Raw genomic sequence first — 16,179 nt, 5'->3', positions numbered from 1 at the left:
GACTGCATATCATGTCTGTTCTTTTGTGATTAGGTTACCTCACTCAGGATGATATCTTCCAGATCCATCCATTTGCCTAAGAATTTCATAAATTCGTTTTTAATAGCTGAGTAGTACTCCATTGTGTAAATGTATCATATTTTCTGTATCCATTCCTCTGTTGAGGGACATCTGGGTTCTTTCCAGCTTCTGACTATTGTAAATAAGGCTGTTATGAACATAGTAGAGCATGTGTCATTATTACAAGTTGGAACATCTTCTGGATATATGCCCAGGAGAGGTATTGCTGGATCCTCCGGTAGTACTGTGTCCAATTTTCTGAGCAACCACAGACTGATTTCCAGAGTGGTTGTACAAGCTTGCAATCCCACCAGCAATGGAGGAGTGTTCCTCTTTCTCCACAACCTCGCCAGCATCTGCTGTCACCTAAATTTTTGATCTTAGCCATTCTGACTGGTGTGAGGTGGAATCTCAGTGTTGTTTTGATTTGCATTTCCCTGGTAATTAAGGATGTTGAACATTTTTCCAGGTGCTTCTCAGCCATTCAGTATTCCTCAGTTGGGAATTCTTCCTTTGGAATCCAACTTTTGAGCTCTTTGTATATACTGGATATTAGTCCCCTATCAGATTTAGGATTGGTAAAGATCTTTTCCCAATCTGTTGGTGGCCTTTTTATCTTATTGACAGTGTCCTTTGCCTTACAGAAGCTTTGCAATTTTATGAGGTTCCATTTGTCAATTCTTACAGCACAAGCCATTGCTGTTCTGTTCAGGAATCTTTCCCCTGTGCCCATATCTTCGAGGCTTTTCCCCACTTTCTCCTCTATAAGTTTCAGTGTCTCTGGTTTTCTGTGGAGTTCCTTTATCCACTTAGACTTGAGCTTTGTACAAGGAGATAAGAATGGATCAATTCATATTCTTCTACATGATAACCGCCAGTTAGTTCCTTTTCTAGTCCCTGGTTTTAGTTGGATTGCTTTTTTTTTGAGTTTCTCTCCATTTAGTTTGATGCTGGCTACTGGTTTGCTGTATATTGCTTTTATCATGTTTAGGTATGGGCCTTGAATTCCTGGTCTTTCCAAGATTTTTATCATGAATGGGTGTTGGATTTTGTCAAAGGCTTTCTCAGCATCTAACGAGATGATCATGTGGTTTTTGTCTTTGAGTTTGTTTATATACTGGATTATGTAGATGGATTTCCGTATATTGAACCATCCCTACATCCCTGGAATGAAGCCTACTTGGTCATGATGGATGATTGTTTTGATGTGTTCTTGGATTCGGTTAGCAAGAACTTTATTGAGTATTTTAGCATCAATATTCATAAGGGAAATTGGTCTGAAGTTCTCTATCTTTGTTGGGTCTTTATGTGGTTTAGGTATCAGAGTAATTGTGGCTTCATAGAATGAATTGGGTAGAATACCTTCTGTTTCTATTTTGTGGAATAGTTTGAGGAGAGTTGGAATTAGGTCTTCTTTGAAGGTCTGATAGAACTCTGCACTAAACCCATCTGGTCCTGGGCTTTTTTTGGTTGGGAGACTATTAATGACTGCTTCTTTAGGGGACATGGGACTGATCCTGATTTAATTTTGTAGGTACATGTTTCTTATTGTCATCCTAGCATACTCATAAAAAAAAATCAGAAAGTTTTATATTATACTTTATTCTCTAGATTTCACTCGTGATTCTCATGTTTATTTTCTAGAAGAAACAGAGATCTTAATTATAGTGGGATTATAAATGGGATTAACTTAAAATTTATCAATAAATCAGAAAAGAGCTCACAGCATTCTCATTTTGGTCTTAGCAGCAATGAAAATGAAAACCATGCTGAAAGCACTGATATCAAGCCTACTTGATGGATTTCTTTTTTAATACAACCTCATACTAAGTATCTTCTTCATTTCATATGTAATGGAGTCAAGGTTCAGCTGAGCTAAACAACATGATCTAGGTCACAATACTGAAGCTGGTTAGCTAAGGTTCTATCTATTTAATCTGACTTGGGTCTATATGTTAATTAAAGTATAAAAAAGAATTTAAAACAATGGTTTCTTATTCAACTGTCCCTTTCAATAGAATTTCATTTTTCTTCTTGGGTTTTGCATACTAATTTTTTTCAGTTAAATTCTAGGTAAACTTAGTTGCCATTTTAAATCATCCTCTCTATCCACTGTATTTCTAACTTATTGTGATTAACATATAAGAAAGCAGTTTTAGACCATTACATTTGCAAGTACCTACTTTATAAAATCCTCTTATTGTCCTAAACAATTTTGATACTGTAGGTTTTCCAAAAACAATGACTTCACAATCAATACGTGTAACCTTAATGCAGCCTTACCAATATTTAATTCCCTCAATCAATTTGCATGCCTCGATAATGATCACTTTTTTAACTAAAAGGCTCCATTTAGTGATGTTTTCTCTGTGGCTGCCGTCTAAGGGGGCTAGTCTTTGGCGCTCTCTAATACAGTCTTTGAAAGGCTGTAGCTGCTATTTTGCTAGTCTCTCAGCTTTCTTCCTCTCCTATGCTTGCAACACTTTAGCATCAGAATGGTGGTAGTCTTTAAAATGATTCACCTATAAAGCTGTCTAGATTGAGTACTTTGATAACACTTTTTCAATTTTTTCTACAATTAGTGCTGTTTAGATTCTCTCTTTTCTAGAGTCAATTTTGGTAATTTATACTTTCCTAGTACATCATTTGGCTTTACTTGAAATGACACTGAAAAAATCTCTTTTTTTTTTTAAAAGATTTATTTATTGATTATATGTAAGTACACTGTAGCTATACTTCAGACACTCCAGAAGAGGGCGTCAGATCTCGTTACGGATGGTTGTGAGCCACCATGTGGTTGCTGGGATTTGAACTCCGGACCTTCGGAAGAGCAGTCGGGTGCTCTTACCCACTGAGCCATCTCACCAGCCCTGAAAAAATCTCTTACTTGTACAAACCTGCAAAATTTTCTTATCCAGAAGTAAAAATATGAGCAAACATCAAAGTAAATGTTACTGGGAAATATTCACAGCTAGGATGTGTCAAACTGAGAGCAAAGTACTGGTATGCAGTTTTATATTAGTACTAAAGAATTTAAAAAGAAACCTTTAAACAAAGCTCTATAAGAAATACTGTTAAAAGCTGGGCGTGGTGGCGCACGCCTTTAATCCCAGCACTCGGGAGGCAGAGGCAGGCGGATTTCTGAGTTCGAGGCCAGCCTGGTCTACAAAGTGAGTTCCAGGACAGCCAGGACTACACAGAGAAACCCTGTCTCGAAAAAACCAAAAAAAAAAAAGAAATACTGTTAATTGCCAGAACTGTAAATAAAAGACTAATTAAGCTGAAACCACTATAAACTTTTTAACAAACATGCATTTCCTGCTGCAAAAGTCCAATCTGAGAACAAGTTTCAGTTAATTAACTACAGCACAGTTACCAAGTACTTATAAATGGCACCTCACCAGTTATAACAGCCATACAAAAATGGACAAAACATTCCAGTACAAAATGACATTCATCTTGTTTACTGGAAACAAGCACTTCCTGACGACCACACTCTTACACATCTGAAATCCCAGTTACAAAGGAGACGGAGACTACAGTTTCCAGGCCAGTGTGAGCAACTAAGCAGAGCTCTCATAAAAACAAGAAGGGCTGCGGGCTGCAGGCTGCGGGCTGTGGGCTGAAGAGATGGCTCTTGCCAAATCAGCCAACTGAAAATCAGATCACTAGAACCCATGGATTAGAAAGGTGGGTATGGTATCTTTAGTTACAGCCTCAGAGGGCAGAGACAAGGAAAGTGGCGAGCAATCTATACTGGCAAGCACTGGGTCAGGTGGGGAATCCTACCTCACTGAATAACATGGAAGTTCTACCCAGGATATATCCCAACATCAACCTAAAGACTCCACATGAATTTGTACCCACAATTGTACCCACACACATGAAACAGGCATGCACACAGAGAGATATGAAAATGGAAAAAGCCAAAAAAAAAAGGAAGGGGGAAAACCTAATGAGCTCCCACTATGTGCATATGTGTAGGCTCTCACTATGTGCATATGTGTAGAGATGCAGAAATGGTTATCACATGGCCACCCTTAGCTCAAAATGTATTTCCCTCATCCCTTCCAAGTTCCAGAATGATACTGTTTATAATGTATATTTGTCTATGTATAAAATCCTCAACAAATGTAAATAGCCAACTCTGACTCAAAAATCCAAAAAAGAAGAAAAAAAGTAAATCGCCTCATATGTGTGTGTGTGTGTGTGCGTGTGTATAGCCTTGCTTCATAAGCTATAGGATTTCATAAGAGTTAAAAATCAAGAAAACACTGACACAAATATGCACGGTTTAATTACTATCACTAGTCCATCATAAATCCTGAAATGGCAACTAAAGACTGCTCCCCATCTTATGGTGAGGCTCTAAGTTAAAGACATCTAAAACATCTTTGAAACTACAACTTTGAAAAGAGGGCCCAAAAGAGGGAAAATACTTTTTTTTTCTTTTATAAGACATTACATTTTCAATAAGGATGTATCATAGAAAAAAAACATAACTCATTTTTAAAGTATTATACACCATACCAACATAAAAATATTGGTAAATATCTAATGAAAAGTTAATATTTACCATACTATGAAAAATCAAATCTTACATACTATGTGCATAATATCAAGACAAAAGCAATGTACAAACCTACCTGTGCACATGATTCTTCAGGTGTTTTGGCACTGACTGAGTAAAGTGCTGGGAGATCGAGCCGATGCACAGAGAATCTTTCTAGTGTATGCAAAAGTGCTGGAGCAAGGTGCGAAGTTTGTCCTGAACCTCGTTCTCCAGATAGCAACAATCGAGGCCTGTAAGAGGTTGGCTGATGATATGGTGACCTATAATACATAAGAGTAATTTTAAAATTATATATTCTGAATATTAATATTCATGAAATTGCAGGGAACTACTCTTATAAGAATAAAATTTCAAAATCATAAAAACCTCTTTTAGTATAGTCATCTTTTTCATTAATCATGATTCTAAAATATTCATTATCTGTGACTATAATAATAACCAATATGTTAAAGTATAAAACCCATTCTAAAAGAAAAAAAATTCAACACTATTTCATTCTATCATATTATATATTAGCTTGGGGAGAGCAAGACTGTATCATTTAGCTATTAGTCAGACAGCAAAGGTCCCAACCAACAAACAGGTCTGGGGCAAGAGAAGCCTAGGAAAACATGGAGATCTATCCGAAGACCATTGTGTAAAACTTAGGACAGACATCTTAAAGCTGGGCACGGTGACTCACACCCAAGTCTGACCAGGGTGTGCTACATAGTGAGTTCTGGCTGCCTAAGCTACAGCCCCACAACTCACCAAATCAAAATATAATTAAAAGGCTAAATTTTATATTAAGTGTATTTTTTCACTGCTATGTTCTATGCCTCCCCACAAAGTCATTTTGAAACATAATTACTGTGATAGTAACAAAAGATAGGACAATTAACAGGTGATTATGAACATAAAGTGTTCTTAAACTAGACATGGTAGTCCATATCTTTAGTCCCAGCATTGTGAAGGTAAAGTCAGATTCTCTGAGTTTTGAGGACAGCCTGGTTTACAAAGCAAGTTCCTGGCTAGTCAGGGATACACAGTGAGAGACTATCTCAAAATCAGAGCTTTATAAAGGGTTCAGGAGAATGAGCTAGCCTTGTTAGTACATCTGCCAGGTAAGGAGACAAAGCCTTCAAGGTACAACCTTGGTAGAGAGATCAGACCCTTAGCAGAAATCAGTGCCTTGGCATCCTCAGCATCTCTACCTGTGAAAGTTCTAATATTTATAACTTACCAGTTTAATGAGGAAAAGTGGGCTGAAATGCCACAAATTTGTTTTGTTTTGTTTTGTTTTGTTTTGTTTTTTGTTTTTTTTCGAGGCAGCATTTCTCTGTATAGCCCTGGCTGTCCTGGAACTCATCTGCCTGCCTCTGCCTCCCTAGTGCTGGGATTAAAGGCATGTGCCACCACCGCCGGCTGCCACAATTTTTTAATAGAAAAATTTTTTTTCAGAGATGGCAATTTATGTTTTTGTTATAATAAATACTAACAGGGGCTAGAGAGATGGCTCAGCGGTTAAGAGCACTGACTGCTCTTCCAAAGGTCCTGAGTTCAAATCCCAACAACTACATGGTGGCTCACAACCATCTGTAATGAGATCTGACGCCCTCTTCTGGTGTGTCTGAAGATAGCTGCAGTGTACTTACATATAATAATAAATCTTAAAAAAAAAAAATACTAACAGCCCTTGCCCTAATATACCATGTTAGGCCACACACTAGAAAAGAAAAATATATTAAAGGAAATCTAATTTTTATTTTCAATATTCTCTATTACAACTAAAATAAGTAAATAAATTAGAAGGCTAGAAAGATGGCTCAGAATGCACATCATTCTTGCATAATACCTGAGTTCAGTTCCCAGAAAGCACAATAGGCAGCTCACAGCCACCTGCAACTCCAGCCCCAGGGCATCTGCTGCCTTCTCTGGGTTCTATGGGAACCTGCACACACTTGTTCATAAATGCACACACACAAACATAAAGTAAAATCTTTTCAAATAAAATAAAGAATAAAACAGATCTACTCACTACTAATACTGCAAACTCTAAGACAATGCACAAAGCATAAAGAAAAATAAAACACAAAGAAAGAAATGGGGAAAAAACTGCTAACTCCAGAGGAAATGATAAAGCACTAAATACAAGGGTATCACTAGTGGTATTAGACCCTATTAGCAGAGAAACAAGACAAAAGGCAGATAAAGAAAAACCAGACTTACTAACTGCTTTACATGGCCCATGTAAAAAAGCAAACAATAAAGAGAGATCCTACTCATCAATGCAAAAGCAATGTAAAAGGTAACACAAACAATAGCAAATAATCTTAGCAAGAAGCATGAAGTTCAGCCAATACAAAAGCCAATTTTTAGAAAACATTTATGCTTTACTTTATATATTTAATAAGTTCTAACAAAAAATTCCTATAGAATTTGGGAAGGGAAAAATTAAAACTTACTCTCAACATTATCTAAAATTATAAGAACATCAAGAAATGTGAGGGGAATATGCTAATTTAGATCAAACACTTTGGTAACAAACACTTCATATAGCGATCTTCCTCAACTGTAGTTTTGAGTCTCACTACACAGCCCATGGGGCTTCAATTCACAATCCTGCTCCATCAGCTTTAAAGTCCTGAGATTACATGTGTGATCCGTCACCTATGACCTCAAGTTTCCTAAAAATCCTAGAAAATACACAGTTTCGTTTTATTAAGTGAATGGGAAAACCAAAGCTCAGAGCAGTTAGGTAAAAGATGGTACAAAAAGGGGAGAGAGTTCAAACTCCCATTCAGGAGCTCGCAATGTTTGACGGACATTCAAAGGCCCAGGATTTGAACACTAGAAACACAAATCAAACAAACAAAAATAATGCATCTCACTCAGGTCTATATGATTGCAAAACCCAAGTTCACGCTACAGTAAGATGTGACATGCAAATATGAGAGCATGTAATAGAATAACAATTAGAAGAAAACAGAATATACAAAAGAAAAGAAACACAGGACAGGGGTTGGAGAGATACCTCAGTGTTTAGGAGCACTGACTGTTCTTCCAGAAGTCCTGAGTTCAATTCCCAGCAACCACATGGTGTCTGACAACCATCTGTAATGGGATCTGAGTCCCTCTTCTGGTGTGTCTCTAAAGACAGCTATAGTGTACTCATTAAAATAAATAAATAAACAAATAAAAGAAACACAGGACAGCACTGGGAGATAATCAATGCACTGCTTGGCATGCAAGGATTAGAACCTGAGTTCAAGTCCTAGAACCCATTTTTAAAAAAATGTAAGTGATGTGCGTTTGTGACCCCAGCACAGGGTGGAAACAGGGAAATCCCTGTGCTCACTGGCCATACGGTAAGTCTAGCCTTGTTCAAAAAAAATGGCTCCTGAGTAAATGGCTCCTGAGTGTGACATTGAAGGATGTCCTCTGACCTCCACACACATGCACCTGCACCTACATGAACATACAAATGCACAGAATAAGGAAACAAACACAGTAATTGAAGAATTTTATACAAGAACAGCAGTACATGGAGTAGAGAGATGGCTCAGTGATTAAGAACATGCACTGCTCTTGCAGAAGAGCAGGGTTCAATTCCCAGCACCAGCAGAGTGGCTTACAACTGTCTTTAACTACAGACCCAGACAATCTGAATCCTTCTTCTGACTTTCATAGGCACTAGGCACACAAATGCAGAGCCTCGAGCATTCTAGACAGGTATTTTACCATTAAGCGACATCCAGCCACAATAAATTTTTAATTTATTAATGTGGTGCACATACATACACATAGACAAAATATTCACATACATAAAATATAAATAAATCTAAAAAAATTTTAAGAAGAAAGCACCCAAGGAGCTAAAGGGGTCTGCAACACTATAGGAGAAACAACAATATGAACTAACCAGTACCCCAGAGCTCGTGTCTCTAGCTGCAGACGTAGCAGAGGATGGCCTAGTCCGCCATCAATGAGAGGAGAGGCCCTTGGTCTTGTGAAGATTATATGCCCCAGTACAGGGGAATGCCAGGGCCAGGAAGCAGGAGTGGATGGGTTGGGGAGCAAGGCAAGAGGAGGGTATATGGGGCTTTGGGGGATAGCATTTGAAATGTAAATAAAGAAAATATCTAATAAAAATGCCTTAAAAATGATGATGATGATGATGATAAACAATAGTACTTAAAATAAAAGAAAGAAAGAAAAGCAGGACAAATATGGAACAATGATGGGTTTTAAGTTTTCAAATACAGGCATTCAGAGTCCCATTTCAGAGCATTAAAAAAAATGTATGCCCTAAAAATAAAGACAAAATTTCCATATGTAAATATTCTATATATATATTCATTTTTTATTTTTACATATATTTTTGAGGGTGTATGTAAGTGGTATGTGGTATTTAAGCATGCAGAAGCCAGAGGAAGATGTCAGGAGCCTTACTGTCTTTTATCACTCTATCAATGGCCTTGAAACAGGTCTTTCACCTAACTGAAAGCTCACCATTTCAGCCATGCTGGCTAGCCAGTAAGCTCCATCTGTTTCCTTCTCCTAATGCCAGGTTTATAGGCATGCACACTCACACCCAGCTTTTTCTTTTAATGTATGAGTTTTAGGGACTCAAGTTCAGATCCTCAGATTAAATAAATACTTTTACCCAATGTACTTCTCAACCCAATACACTACACATATTGGGGGGATGTCGCACTGAAGATCAAATGCAGAGCCTCGAGCATTCTAGACAGGTATTTTACCATTAAGCGACATCCAGCCACAATAAATTTTTAATTCACAAAAACATAAAGCCTTTATAACTAAAAAAAATTATAATCTGAACCATAAAACAATCAAAATGAGACAAATATTTTAACATAAACAAAAATGAGGCAATACTGAACCAGGAGGACGGTAGGGTTCACACACCTGGGCTAAGCAGTAAGACCCTATTCTCAACAAACCGACAAAATCGGAATGATTTTTAATGTCCGAAGAGTTTATGCAAATAGTATAACAACAATAAAACACGCCCCCAAACCTACCTTTATGGACAAAGAGCACACACAGACATCACAGGGAAAATAGAAGGTAACAATTTTAATGTTTAATTATCCAATGACTGTAGAAAGTCTATAATGCTGAATGTCTTACTCCAAGAAACTAAACAGCATTATTATCAGAGGCCAAGATGAATGGTATTTGGTCAAACTGGAAATACACAAACTGCATTGATGTATCATTAACAAGTAGAGTTCTTTAATACCACTAAGGGAGAACCCAATTAGTATAAATAGGTTTTCTGGGGGAAATGCTACCATCACCAAAATCAGAATAGATCAGAGGTAGAATGAATTTCATGAAAAAAACAAAAACAAAAAGCATTATAAGCGAATGACAAGGGGCTCTATTGAAGCAGCTTAAGTAAGTTATAATGGCAGCTTCCTTTCCACTACTGAGCAATGAAGAGATAAAGGTAATGGGGTTGGGAAAGAAGGGGAGGCACGGTCAAACTCCAAAGGCCATGTTAAAGTTTAAGTGTACACTAAAGACAATAGGAAGCATGGCTTTAGGGTCCATACCCACAGAATCCACCAAAGTATTGGAGGAGAAAATGGCCCTATATTATAGATGTTAAACGTTTCTTTTTTTTTTCTGTTACTAGTCACTAAATAATGACTCCTGAAATAGCATCTACATTACTTTAGAAATTCTAAACTGGAACTGACAGTGATTTAAAGCATGAGAACATGTTGGAGGGTTATGTGTAACTGTTAGTTTTTATTAACATACAAGACTTAAGCACTCACAGGTTTTAGCATCCATGGGCTGCACGGGCTGCAGAGGTACAAGTGAACATGCTTTAAAATGGAACTCTAGTTGAGCATATCAGTACGTGAGAGGAAGGACTTGATAGAAGGCAAATGGGGAAAAGATAACCACATGAGGGTGTCATACTGAAACCCAGGTATGGTATGTTAATGACTGGCTAAATTAGAATGTGAGCAGAGAAAGAAAAAAAAATGTCCTGAAATGACTATAATTTAACAATATAAAACAAGAGGACTCTGTCGATGATTAGATAATAGGAAGAAGACATGAAGGATGGTGTCAAGCTTTAGTTGAGAAAGTAAGACAAAGAAAAACAGCAGCAGCCAGGCAGTGGTGGCGCACGCCTTTGATCCCAGCACTTGGGAGGCAGAGGCAGGCGGATTTCTGAGTTCGAGGCCAGCCTGGTCTACAAAGTGAGTTCCAGGATAGCCAGGGCTACACAGAGAAACCCTGTCTCAAAAAAAAAAGAAAAAAAAGCAGCAGCTAGCCAGGCTTGGAAACAAAGTTTGGCTTGAGAAGAAGTTGCTATCATTTACACAGAAATAAAAAAATTAAATAACAAATACTTTATCTGCCAGATATTGCAATTATTAGTAAGACAGTAGGAAAATTGGTATTCTTACAGTTAGGCAAAATACAGAAGGAAAAAGCACTCATTTTATGGCATGTCTAAATATGCCAAAAGAAGTTCAAAAATATTCTATAACTCATGTGTCACCACGAAAGATGCATTTATCTTTTTCCATTCTGTGCCTGCTTTAATAACACTTATTCTCTGTCCATCTGTCAGTCTGTCTGCCAATTTATCTTCTACAAAATATTGAGTGAGTGGATGAACACATGAAGACTAAGTTAATGACTCAAGTGTTTCTAAGCTGCCTGGTCTATAATGATTCATGCAGCTAAATAATGAATACTGAAACGCACAACTAAACGTTTGAATGTGCAGTACAACATTTGCCTCAGTGTGCATGGAGCCCTGGCTTCACTGCCTACCACTGCCAGAGAAAAGTAAAACGGCTCAAAATGAACAAAGCTAAGAAGACAGCCCCTCACATGAGAGTGGAACGGGGAAGTGAAGTGTTTTCAATCTAGAAAACAATTCAGCCACTTACATCAATCAAGATTTTAAGCAAAAATACCTTTGACACAGATCTGTTTTTAAATTTTACCTGAAGTTCTGTATGAGATAATGGTATAAAGACATATACTTACAAAGATGTCTAGGGCAGTATAGTTTAAAAAAAAAAATGATCACCAAAAACTTCAGATTATATAAAAGTTGGTAAATGGGGCTGGCAAGATAGCTCAGTGGGTAAGAGCACTGACTGTTCTTCCAAAGATCCTGAGTTCAAATCCCAGCAACCACATGGTGATTCACAACCACCCATAATGAGATCTGGCGCTCTGTTCTGGTGCATCTAAAAATCAGCTTCAGTGTACTTATTTATAAATTTATAAATTAATCTCTAACCCAGAGCAAGCAGGGACTAAGAGAGCAGGGTTGACCAGAGCAAGCAGAGGTTCTAAATTCAATTCCCAACAGCCACATGAAGGCTCACAACCATCTGTACAGCTACAGTGTACTCATATGCATAAAATAAATAAATAAATCTTTTAAAAAAATTTTTGGTAAATGGTGAAACATCTAAACAATTACATACTATGTATGTGTTTGTTTAAGACAGGGTTTCTCTGTGAAGTCCTGGCTGTCCTGGAGTCCCCTATTTAGACCATTCTGACTATGAACTCACAGAGACCCTCCTGCCTCTTTCTCCATGTGCTGATATTAAAGGCATGCACCACTGTGGTGTTTTTACTAGGAATGGCCCTCATAGACTCATGTGTCTGAAAGCTTGGCCTAGGGAGTATCACTACTAAGAGGTATGGCTTTCCTGGAGTGGGTGTGGCCTTCTTGGACAAAGTGTGTCACTGTGGAGGCGGCTTCATGCCTTCAAAACCAGTACCACCTGGGTGATTCTTACAGATCACCAAGTCCAGCTGCAGCATGAGGTACAACCTTGGCTATCTTTGGAACACAGTTTCTTTGTACTCCCAGAAAACACTTCCCAGAAGATTTTACCTCAGGGATGCTTGTCTCTTCATAATCACTGCTAATTTCTTAGCTCTAGCTAACCACCATTAATTGTCCCAGTAGTTCCTTCCATTCTTAACTCTAGAGCGAGAGCCACATGGCTGAAGCTGCTGAGTTCTGCTGCTTGCAGGAACTAGAACATGACCCCCTTGTACTATTACATTGTCACTGACTTTCTGTTTTCCAAATCCTTCACTGCCTAAGCTTGGCTATCCTGGGTCTTGCTCTGTAGATTGACCTTAAACACAGAGATCAGCATGCCTGTCTCCTGGGATTAAAGGTGNGTACCACCATGCCTGGATCTAAATTTAGCTGGGTAGGATCTTGCCCCAAGGTCCCACTCCCTTAATCTGTTATCTCCTAGAACACGGGATTTTGCTGCATTTCACTTCCTGATACCCCTTTAATACTCGAACCATATNTTTTATATTTTTCCTTTCTAAACTTGCTATGCTTGTTCAAACTTCTCTTCATGAGACTTAACCAGAGAACAAAGTCTCTGCTGGGCTTTTTTGAAACTTCCTATGTCAATGTAATTAATCTGAGTCTCTTCACCTTAGCCTCAGGCAGACTTTTTAGGCAAGGGCAAAAAGTAGCCACATTCTTCACCAAAAATACCACAAAAACAGTCTTTATGCCACATACTGAAATTCTTCTCCTTTGAAATCTCTTGGGCCAGGTCAACACAGTTCAAATCACTCCCAGCAANAGNCTTCCATATTCCTACTAGGATGACCAATTAAGCCCCATTTAAAGCATTCCACTGCTTTCCAAATTCAAAGTCCCAAAATCCACATTCTTTCAAATAAAGGCATGGTTAGGCCTATCACAGCAAAACTCCACTCTCAGTACCAACTTTTGTATTAGTTAGGGTTTTACTGCTGTGAACAGACACCATCACCAAGGCAAGTCTTATAAAAACAACATTTAATTGGGGCTGGCTTACAGGTTCATTCCATTAATCATCAAGGTGAGAGCATGGCAGTATCCAGGCAGGCATGACACAGGCAGAGCTGAGAGTTCTACATCTTCATCCAAAGGCAGCTAGTGGAAGGCTGACTTCCAGGCAACTAGGGTGAGGATCTTAAGCCCACACCCACATTGGCACACCCATTCCAACCAGGTCACACCTATTCCAACAAGGCCACACCTCCAAATGGTGCCACTCCCTGGTCCAAGAATATACAAACCATACAAGTTTCTAATCACAAAAAAACAAAGCTATATTTATTTGTAAAACAGAAAGCTGTTTCTAATCCACAATGGTAATATAAAGGAAGAAAAAGGCCTATTCTCATCCATATGTCTTTCTCTTACACAGTGCTAAACTACTGACCTGTGGTTTTTTCTTAGGTCTAAAAAACAGCCGTCTGCTGGGTGGTGGTGACACACCCCTTTGATCCCAGCACTTGGGAGACAGAAGCAGGCAGATTTCTGAGTTCGAAGCCAGCCTGGTCTACAAAGTGAGTTCCAGGACAGCCAGAGCTATACAGAAAAACCTTGTCTCGGAAAAACAAAACAAAACAAAAAACAAAAGAACAGACGACTGTACTGTTTTGTGAAACAGTCCCCAAAACCTGGCAATAAGGCCCAGGCTGTCTTCTTAACACTGCCTTGTTCTGCATTGACCTTTCATACTAACACATGCTACTCAAACAGAAAGCAAAAGCAAAACCCATGTATACTCCTTCATAAAGACCTTTATTTTCTTTTTTTTCTTTTTTTGGGGTTTTGTGTGTGTGGTTTTTTCTTTTTTTTTTTTNTTCAAGACAGGGTTTCTCTGTGTAGCTTTGGCTGTCCTGGAACTCACTCTGTAGACCAGGCTGGCCTTGAACTCACAGAGATCTGCCTGCCAAGAACTGGGATTAAAAGTGCATGCCACCACCACCCGACCCCATCAAATGATTTTCGATAAAGGTTTTAGGACTATTAAATCTGGGAAATTTTTTTTAGCATCTATTCTACATGCTAAAAAAAATGAAGCTGAATGCTTACCTAATACATAATGCAAAATTAACTTAAAGCAAGTCAAAGATATGTAAGAGCTACAACTTTTAAGATTCTTAGAGGTAAGCATGGTAGTACACACCATATTTGACAGGAAGTTCTTGGACATGGTACCGAAAAAGCAAAAACTCAGAAATCCGCCTGCCTCTGCCTCCCAAGTGCCGGGATTAAAGGTGTGCTCCACCACTCCCGGCAAGACCTTTATTTCCATCTGCGTGCTTCTTGAAAAAAAATCATATGGTCAAGTCGCTCAAGGAAAATATAATTATCAATCAAGTTCAAAAATCAGTTTTAAGCTGACATTTGGGAGGCTGAGACGAAGACTGCTGCAAATTTATGGTCAAATCTGGGGCACATGGTGAATTTAAACTAGATAGGGCTACAAAACAAAATCTTATCTCAAAAGAAACAAAATAATAAATAAGGAATTCAATCAGTTTTGGGGATGGTGGAAAATCCCAGGAAAGCAATAGCACAGAGCCAGGGCCTACAACTCACTGGGAACCAGCCCTGGCCTTTCATGTTTCCAGTGCTTCAACTTCCTCCTCCATAAAATGACAGCACACATGCATGGCTCAAGTACACAGCACACAGCTAGTTTGCTGCAAGTTTCAGGTGCCATTGCCACCCCCACACTCTCCCAGGAGCATGCGTTGTGACTAAGCATCCTATATTGCTTTCCTGCACTTCCCGGCAGAAACTTTACTTGCGTAAAACACAAAACAACAACAAGCTAATAATAAAAAATGTCTTCAGACTAAAGTAAGTTGTATCTAGCTCCTTCTTGTTCTTTTAACATCAAAAAAAAGTCTGGGTATACCAGATACTAACAGAAAATGTTTTGAATGGGTAAATAAAGGGATAAACTACTGAAGTATCTAAAATGAAAAGCACCATGCCAGGCATGGTGGCAGGTACCCATTACTCCAGCACATGGGTGGGAGAGACAGGAAAAGAAGACTGAGGCCAGCTTTAGCATCATGGTGAGTTTAAGGCCTCCTGACTTAAAAGGGGGTGAGGGAAAGCTTGCTCTAGAAAAGAACTCAATTGGTAAACTAAAATAGCTGTGTAAAGGAAACTAAAATTAAACAAAATCTTCTAGAAAAGCTAAAATAAACCAATGAGCCAGACCAGTGGCAGCAAACATTAAACCAGAAGCAGAATAGTCCTAAAAAAGCAAACAGCATACAAATACAGGAGTGGAAACACACTTCTTCTGTGTTCCTTTACTGGCAGGGTCTCTCTTACAACACTGAAATAAAAGACTGATCATGTTTATCTCTGCTAATATATAATTCAAATTTAAACTAAAAATAAAAAATCAACAAACATACTGACAGACGAGTTAGTTAGGTAAAAAGCAGAAAGAAGTATTTATTTGCCTGTAACTATCAACAAAACAGACTAACAGAAAGCTGGTGTTAGAAAGCCTAAGAGAGCCTCCCTGCAAACAGAAAGGGAAGGTGTGGAAACGAAGACAAAGGAACTTCCTGCTGGGAAGAGTTAACACATCCAGGAAAAGAAAGCAGAGGGAAGATATTTAAGCTCACTTTTAAAACATGACCAAACAAAAGAATTAACAATGCATACACACAGTCAAACCAGCATTCCACCATGACCTACACCGGAG

At 38.4% G+C, this 16,179-nt stretch overlaps 1 protein-coding gene across 3 annotated transcripts in view; it reads right to left on the bottom strand.

Annotated features, from left to right (window-relative positions):
* Atad2b (ATPase family AAA domain containing 2B) overlaps positions 1-16,179 on the bottom strand; it is a 132,374-nt gene that overhangs the window by 51,535 nt on the left and 64,660 nt on the right. For all 3 annotated transcript variants that reach the window (XM_021178882.2, XM_029484503.1, XM_029484502.1), the window contains exon 18: positions 4,707-4,893. In XM_021178882.2, the coding sequence (XP_021034541.1) occupies positions 4,707-4,893 (187 nt within the window). The remainder of the gene's footprint in view (positions 1-4,706; positions 4,894-16,179) is intronic.

The sequence above is a fragment of the Mus caroli genome, chromosome 12 (genome assembly GCF_900094665.2).
Source record: "Mus caroli chromosome 12, CAROLI_EIJ_v1.1, whole genome shotgun sequence".
Taxonomy (NCBI): domain Eukaryota; kingdom Metazoa; phylum Chordata; class Mammalia; order Rodentia; family Muridae; genus Mus; species Mus caroli.
The sequence above is the reverse complement of the archived record's forward strand: the minus strand, read 5'-3'. Positions and strand labels throughout refer to the sequence as shown.